The following is an 8,962-nucleotide window of genomic DNA, read 5'->3' on the forward strand; positions in this document are numbered from 1 at the left end:
GGCCCAGATTGGCTTTTATACACAAAATGCAACCCTATGGGGGCAGAAACCAGGGAAGAATAAAACAAAAGGGCTCATACCACAAAGGCCTTACAGTCTGGCTGCCTCCTGAAGGATGGGCAGAGGGGTTTGTCCTGTATCTGCCACCCTGGGGGACTGAAGGCCCACTAGACTCCAGGGATTATTAGACAAAAAGAAGGGGTGGGGTGGCTCACAATGAGCAGGTCCACCATGTCCCTGGCCAAAAAAAATGGCACAACATCTTTGTGACCTCGCTGGGAGCGGTTTATGGGGTTTGCTAAGGCCATGTGCCCCCATAACAAAATCAAACTTTCTGTTCCCCAGGGGAGATAGATGGGGGTAATTAACCCCAATCTGATCCCCTGGAAGGGGGGGGGAGCCTACTTGTTTACAGGGACTTTACATTTGGGAAACATAAGCGGGCGTAGATGTCCCAACCTAAAATTGGGCCATCCCACCACCACAAATGGGGGGAAAATGTTTTTTCTGGTCACCCAGGTGCCAGATAGGTTTTTCCTACAATTGGGCATGTTGGCAGGAAGGCCATTAGAGTCCAATGATTTTAATATGGCTCCAAAACAAACAAAAGGATGGGGCAGCCCACCCTGGCTTTGAGCCATAACACCACCCCAGAAGGGGCAATAGAGTCTTCCAACCCTCCTCCATCTCCCGGCACACCCAGGGTAGAAACTGTCTAGACACCAGGGGGTTACATGTGGGAGTCGTCGCCAGAGGACTCTGCTTGACCCAGTTTTTTATATGTTCCTGTTGCAGGCACTAGGCCCAGCCACACAAGCAGGGTAGTTGTGGGAATTCTGGGTGATAGAAATCTGGTGGATCTCGAAAGTTTGCATCACAGAAATGCAAGGAAAATGAGTAATAATTTTAGGCAACATTTGAGATTTGTTGGGCTATTTGAGTTAGAAAACGTTGTGGGATCCTCTTCAGTCACTTCAACCTGGACTCCTTTAGGTCTGTTTTTTTAAAAATCTAGTTTTAATAGGTTTTCCTAGATGTCGGCCGATCCTGGGCTCAGGAACTGCAGCTACCTCTATTGTTGATGCCTCCACATTGTGTTTTAGTGCGGTCGACCACGAATCTAGGGAAGTGGGTTCGATTCTCGGCAATGACGTTGAACATCCTGCGATTCTGGGCAAATCACTTAATCTCCCCGTGCCTAACAAAAAAAAAAAGGTGACCTCATGTAATGCAACTGGTGCTATGTAAAGCGCTCTGATACTCGATTCGGGTCAACTTTACGTTATATAAAGCTCTGTAAAATAAAATAAAAAAATAGGCACTAGACCAACCCGCACAAGTGGGGCATCGTTTTTATCGGGAGGCATGTGAGAATCCTTGGTGGAAGGAAATTTGTGGTTCCCTGCTGATTCTGTAACATTCTTTCACGGAAATTTTAGGAAAATGTGTATTTTTAGGCAAAGTTTGAGGTTTTCAAGTGCTTCTAATTAAGAAACCTATGTGAAAAGCCACACGTCAGACCACCCTGTCTAGTTTTCGGATATGCTCAGGTTTGGTAGGTTTTCCTGGGTGCTGGGCCAGCTGAGCTAGGGCTCAAAATGTACAGCTACCCATACTGTTAAAGAAAACGTGATTCACCTGTGTGAAATATGATGTCTACAGATCGGATTTTGGGACATTTATCTGTCTCAGATGCTAAACCAAGCCACTCAAGTAGGTACAGTTTTTATCAGGAGACATGTAGGAACAGATAATGGTAACACAAATTATTAGCAATTGTATTTCTGTGCATATGCGGCATCCAAATGTAAACAACTGTACACGAAAGAAGACATTTTGCAAAATGCCTGTGAATTACTTGATGGTGTGGGTTACTACAAATTTAGAGGTGTACAAAATCATGCAACTCAGTTGTTGACTCTGGGTATTTTGTGTTTTGGAGAACTTACAACCTCTATGTATCCCTTTGACTTAGAGTGCCTGTCGGATGTGACTATATATAGCCTTTTCAAAAAGGCCATTGAGACAAGAAGTTACAGATGAGACTGTCACAAATGGCTGTCTTTTCCTACTCATTTTAATGTTTTATTTTTTTTCAACCCTTCGTGTCTCGGATTTGCACAAATAGCCCCTTGCTGAATACAGGATTTTGTGTTTTCAGAAAGGTATGGCTTTCACACCTGTTTGCAGCACAAACTGGAAGAGGACTGACACTACAAAAATTAAGAAAAATGGACTCCCCCTATAAAAATGCTAAATTATGGGAACGTTTTTTTTATTAACTTTGCTTATTTGTGAAAGCTGAGAAGAGGGTGATCTACATCCAGCAATGACGGTATTTTTAGGTGAAAAAATCGGCTGAATTGGACATCAGTTTTTTCCTATTTTCTCTGAAAAATCTAAATATAGCTACAATTTCGCGATTATCTTAATTTTGTCCCGGGTAATCTGCAAACTCTGGGTACCACCAGGATGTTGGAAACACGGGACGCAAATTTGGTGTGGATACTTTTTGTTGAAAAGCTTTAACATTTAAAAACAAGCTTGCCTAACATTTAAAAAAGGGCTTGGCACTAGTGTGGCTAGTCCTAGCACTCAAGTGTAGTATTGGGGCGAATCCTGCTGGATTGTGCTACTGCGGGCGGGTGTTTTCTGGAAGGTGCATCTTCACCCGTGACGCAATGCATTTAGTCTCATCCTGGTTTATATTTTGCATGTAAAATGGCGCCGGAGACCGCGTCGCCTGAGGCCTGCTAGATGGAGTGTTTGCACGGAGTGTTAGGGAAAGGTTAATAAATTCTCTCTGCGCGTTTATTGCACAGTCTGCAGTGATCCCTGATGCTTGAGCCGCTTATTAATGGCCCCCTTTTTAAGGAACAAAACTGCGCAGCTCTGGCAAGTTCATTTGCAGCATTCTGATGCAAAGAGCCCGCGGCTAAGTGCAGCCGTCGCCAATAATGCGAGCATTAGTTCCTTTCGTCTTATTATCTGCGTTTTTGAGGAGGGAGGCGCCCCCGTTCGTTCTCTTTAGGTGGATTCCGTGAATAAACAGCTCCGGGGAGGCAGATCGCCGCCGCACTACGCGCGCGCTATACATGGGCCCTTAAGAGCAAAAAAAGGATTTAATTTAGATGCTACATTTGATTTCATCGCAACGCGGACTCTTATTCTAATTTTGGAGACTGGATAATACTCAGTTCACGCCTTTGCGACCCATGGTGCTGGACAGCAATGACAGTAAAAAGCCAAGCTCTGCTTCTACACCAGGGAAAAAACTGCGGCAAATTATTCTTTTTGTGGTCTCTAATAAGGATATTGCACGTCACAGAAGAGTTATGTGCTATCAGAGGACGCTAGGCCACCAGAAGCCTTGTTTCACGCGCAGGGTTTTGTCTAATGGAGCAGCCAGGAGATCGCTTGCCTTCCTACAGCTCCATTGACTCAACTGTGTGATCTTGCTCACATCAATTCTTAGCACAGCCCAAGTCTAGATATGTCAGGCTCCTGTGACCGGGACTCCTCTGTACAGATACATGCAGAAATCGAGGTTTATTTTTCTGTGGTGTCGTCACAGTGATTTATTTGTAATACAAAATAGGCGAAGAGGCCCAACTTTTTTTTTTTAGTCCAAGAAACGCTCCAGTGTGTGGCTGCTTGCAGTGTGCCTTTGCCCCAGCAAGGAGCCAGGTGCGGTTTGTATTTTTAAGTAGACAAAGAAAAAGTCCATACTGCACCTGGCTCCTTACTGGAGCATGGGACCGTTTCTATCTCCTTTTCCGGAGCCAGCATGGCACTGTATTTCTACGCCCCTGCAAGGTACTATATTTCAAAGTAACACACCCTGTAAGATCTTTTTCTCAGCCATTTAGTGGAATTATTCTCTTGATTGTCTTTTACTTAGATCAGCACGCGACTCCTGGAGCATCCATGGTTTTCACTTAAGGCTGAATGATCTGATGACAGTGGGAAAAATGTCCCTGGGTTGTGTTTTAACACAAAACTGTGCAAAAACATTAACAGTAGTTTATTGCAGCACGTTTGTAGTAGCGGTTTTAGCTGCTCGTAATGAAACTAGAGGAAACTGCTGTCAATTATAAGATTCATGAACCCAAGAACTAAATGCCATTGGTGGGCACCGCAACCACCAGTACAAATATGGTACTAGTGTCCAGTGTAAGTCCAGAGGGCTGAAACCATGCCAGATGCTCATGTTACCGATAAACTACATGGTATCCGGCAGTCTATGTACCCAAGCCTGTCTTTAACTCCTTATTATAGGCTACTGGGTGGACGTTCTTTTTCAGTGCTGGCGGCAGCTCTCTGGAACTCTTTGCCTGCCCCTCTTCGTTCCATCCCTGATCTGCTCCTTTTTAGGAAGGCCTTAAAAACCTTCCTATTTTCCACAGTTTAGTCTCATGCGTTTTTGGTCATTTCTGTTGTGTTGTGTTTTATCATCTCCTAAATCGCCGGGACGCCACTTGGCTGCGGCATCTGCGCGCTATATAAAATAAAATAACATAACATAACATAACTTTGACCGTCTCTAGCATCTGTAATAAAGAAACTCCATAGATGCCCAAGTGTAATAACCTATTGCAGTTCACCTCCGAGGTCACTAATTATTGGTGTGTTTGATTTTACACTGCACATTGTACTTTAATTTTTTTTGTCTGCAAACGTCCTCTACCATGTAATGTAGCAAACTATCAAGGATATAATAATAAGCAGCTTGAGAGAATAGTGATGGTGTTACCATGATTAATAAGAAATAAAGTTTCTCCCGACACAGATCAGAAGGATATTATAAGAAGCTTTAGAAATCCAGTACCTAGAAAAGGAACTCGGCCTCGTTCATGTATATAGTATAGAACTCCTTAATGACTTGCAATACCCTTGTAATGTATGTGAGAGAGTACTTTATCCCATTCGTAGCATAAAGGAATCTTAATATAATATTCAAGAAAACAACAAAGTGCAAAGACGAAGCACACAAGCCACAGTCAGATATGTAAACATATCGAAGAGGGTATATTACACAAATATACATTTTTACTTTATTTCGGTACAAAAAACAGTAACAGCTGCTAAACACATGGTTATGACTCTGTAGTAGATTCTGCCATTTTACGGACCCATTGTATTTTTCAAAGTAATGACTTGTTATTCGCTATCATACTTGTATATGGTATTTTTTCAGTTGTTCTACCTCACTGCTGCATAATTGCAGACAATTTATGAAAAGAAACGCTAAAAATTATCTTACTCGTGATGCAATATGGTCATCAATACCCATCTTGTTTACTACAAACAGTTGTCAACGAAAGTATCTATTTAACACACAATTCCCATTAGACATTGTTATACAGCTTTAATCATTGAAGATTGTAACTTTATTATACAGCTTTAATCATTGAAGATTGTAACTTTCCCCGATATTATTTGTACACAATGTGGTCGCCACTATCAATAATCTCATTAAAAATATATATATATAATTGACAAATGTTTGGGTTCACAATCCTGCCCTCACTAGGTATCCTGCTGGAAGTTCCATATTAAATATAATCCCTAATGAGCTTTCAAAAATACATGTAAACCTTCTTCCTGTTTTAGACATTATTTGCCCTTAGTTATCATGTGCACTGTTGGTGTGCCTACAGATTAAGAGCGGAATTGCGTCTATGTTCATCACTCCTGATTTTATATACACTCACTACTTTTGATAAAGATGAGTCACTTTCATTCTGTCTAGAAGTGGTAAGGCCCAGTATTTACTGGTACATGCATATTTTAATGCACAAATATACTCTGATTTCGTAGCCTCTGAGGAGTGTCTTGAGCTGCCGCCACGGATGAGTGGACATGCGCATCACACAATTACACAACAGTCTGACTTCTAATTTCACAGCTTTTCGTTTGCATATTGTGCAATTGTTTGCATTTAATTATTCCAAGGTTTTTTTTCTCCTATCACTTATCCCCGGGGTCTTTAGGGCTGCCAAACGGTGTAGGACAAGGAGGGTAGGACAAAGAAATCTGCTCTAACACCTTCTTCGCTACTGAGACCAGTGTGGCAGGTCACCCGTACCAGGCATCCTTCACTCTCAGAGCTGTAAGGGTCAATGAGTGTTTGGACAGATAACACCTGCCTTGAGGCCCTAGCCAAAATCATGAAGCTGTCACCCTCTTGAGGCACAAGCAATCAAAGGCTTGTAAAGTGCAACTACTCACCCGTAAGGGTCTCAAGGCACTTGTACTAAAGCTGTCACCGGTACTTAAAGTCCAATACTACTCCTTATTGGGCTACAAAATTGAGGCGATCAAGGAGCGAGGGTTGCTGGCACCTGCCCCAGTGTTCTTTTCATTATTACCACCAATACAGTGACTGTTGCGAGTTATCCATAGCTTCTTTAACCACATTTTGTGAAGATGAGCAAGTTTGTGACAGGTGACAGCTTGCCCAGTGCTCTGCTTGCATTTGCAGGTGGGACACCTGGCCCTGGGTATCCATGGTGTGTAAATGTTAGCGAAGGAGGAGTGTTACAGCTGACACCTTCACAGGTGCCCTGTCACTGTTGAAGAGAGGCTGCTGGGTTAGTGTTGCATTGGTAGAAAGATGCATACATCACTCATCCAGGTACAACACAGAGTGATTTTATTTGTAGTTACAGGTTAGATATCAGGTCTAGTACCCAGGCAGCACTACACTCCACCAGGAGCTCTTGATGTTTCCAGCTCCGCCTCCAGGTGCTCTCAGACCCTTCCAACATAAAGTCATGTAATCAGAGAAGAGAAACATTCTACACACCTACAACACCCCATGCACCAGAAAACTGAACCTGGGCAAGCAACACACAGGAGACCCCACATATCTGTTATCGCTCTAGGACTCCTTCAACTTCAAGACAGGGTTTATTTTATTCTTTTTAATTCAGGGTCACACCATCATGCTCTTACAGACCCTTCATAAATCATTGGTCTCTTGCTACCTTTATTGCAAAAGTGTTCTGTCTTTACCTACGCTTGATTAGGCCGCCCAAGACTTATTTATATTTATACTCAGTGGCTGTGAAATATTTCCCATTATTAACTGGAATTTCATCAGCTGGTAAAATAGGAAATGGCAGGTGTACCCTGGGCTTTAAATTTGCAACCTGCAGACAATAAAATGCTTAATCTCATTAGTTAATGATGTTTGTCAATTGCCACCGTTTTCGTTAGAAAGCTAAAGTTATTGTTCGCCAAATTTTATTCATGTCCTCACTGCACTATGGTGCAGACAGCATCTTCTGCACAAACTTTACATAATTTGGGTACCTCTTAGACTTGCATCATCCTTTCCTGTGATTGGTATCTGTATAGACCACCGGTAAATGCCTTCAGTCTTTGTGCTCACCTTGATCCTTTCTCTGTTTCTAGATCACGAGAGATGACGTGGAGCCCTTCTCCCTGGACCAGCACTTCGACTATGACAGCGTAGTACTGACCCCCAAATATACCAAAGCGGAAATGAAAGCAATGGCGGAAGCACGCATGGCTTCGGACTGACTGAACATCCAATGGGACGCAAGCTCTCCTCTTTTAAAGACTATTGATGCTAATACTTTCAAAACAAACTAAGCACATGTTTCTGAAGGTATAATAAAAGACCACCATGGACTCACTATTTTTTGGTGCTTCTTGGCGCTTCTGGATACTGGACCATTGTGCAGAAATAGATGGTGGCTCAGCCACCAATATTCCTGTGGTGATTCAAAATTAGCTTGAAGATGCATTGTTAGATCTAAGTGGAACTTCACGTGGAAAGAACACTTTCTATTGGTGCTAACTGGGCAGGTGGTCTAGGGGCGAAGTTGCCATCCCTGTAGGTAGAAGGCCAGCGTTTACACCTGAATTGCCCTCTTGAACAATCACCCCGTAGACCCAGTGCTTTAAATGGAAAAAAATAAGTGCAGGTACTCATTAGATTGAGTTAGGGGCGTGGCTAGTGGGCGGGGTTAGAGGCGGGCCTGGACATGATGATAGAAAACACTTCTATTGAGTATTTCTTTTGCCCTTTCATTGCCCTTGACAGTTGTCTCAAACTTTTCCATATGTGCAAATTAACAGGTACATAAAGGGTGGTGTGAAGTACTTCTGGGAACAATGCAACGAGCTTCTAAACCCTAAATGTTTCCAGTCCAGGGAGGACCTGGCCTGGCAGTTCGGTCTAGACTGTTCCCATGGGGCACAGGGTCAAGACTGATTTATATAAGGCTGGGTCCAAACTAGGGTGGCGTAGTGGGCAAAAGAACGATGGATTTAACCCAGACCTTTTGACTGGGGGAGAATGTTTGCATTGTCAGCAGTCTATCCATCATCTGTTTGCTGTAATACTTCAACTAGAGGGCAGATGTGTCAGGGTGGGCAAAGGGTGAAGGTGGGCAAGGAACCAGAAATCCTATCATCACAACGAAAGGGAGAACTCGGTCTACAAAATTCAGTGTTTCGGCAGCTGACCAAAAGCAATGCTTCCCTGGAAAAGTGATCGGGTCAAGTTTTAAATACAACACTATTCAAGTCTGTTTTTTTTATTTTTTAGCATACTGCTTTTTTCTTTTCAGCTTGATATAACGCAAACTCAATCCGTACGTATCAGAGTATTTCACATAAGCACCAGTTCGTCTCAGCTGCAAAGAATCAAAAGATAAAAAGGTTGAATAATTTAGACTAGAATATGCAACATGTATACAAATCATAGGGCGGTTGTGGAATCCTGGTTTTGAAGCCATGTACCTTTCTCACTAACATGACTTGCTTGCCTATGTGTATGAATGGTGGAATGTTGGAGTGTGTGAGGTAATATACAATGTGTAGGATGCCTAGTGGATGGATGACAGTTGGAAGAGAGGGCTGAGCAGCAAGAGAGCTGCTCCTGGTGGGGTTTTAATGATTATATGATTTAACCTGATTATTCATCAAT

At 42.8% G+C, this 8,962-nt stretch overlaps 1 protein-coding gene across 3 annotated transcripts in view; it reads left to right on the forward strand.

Annotated features, from left to right (window-relative positions):
- Positions 1-7,664, forward strand: part of LOC147729286 (intraflagellar transport-associated protein-like) — a 262,017-nt gene extending 254,353 nt beyond the window's left edge. For all 3 annotated transcript variants that reach the window (XM_086959599.1, XM_086959601.1, XM_086959600.1), the window contains one exon: positions 7,420-7,664. In XM_086959599.1, coding sequence (XP_086815725.1) covers positions 7,420-7,548 — 129 coding nt within the window. In that variant the 3' untranslated portion in view covers positions 7,549-7,664. The remainder of the gene's footprint in view (positions 1-7,419) is intronic.
- The last annotated feature ends 1,298 nt before the right edge of the window (positions 7,665-8,962 follow it).

This window comes from Lissotriton vulgaris, chromosome 2_2 (genome assembly GCF_964263255.1).
Source record: "Lissotriton vulgaris chromosome 2_2, aLisVul1.2, whole genome shotgun sequence".
Classification (NCBI taxonomy): Eukaryota; Metazoa; Chordata; class Amphibia; order Caudata; family Salamandridae; genus Lissotriton; species Lissotriton vulgaris.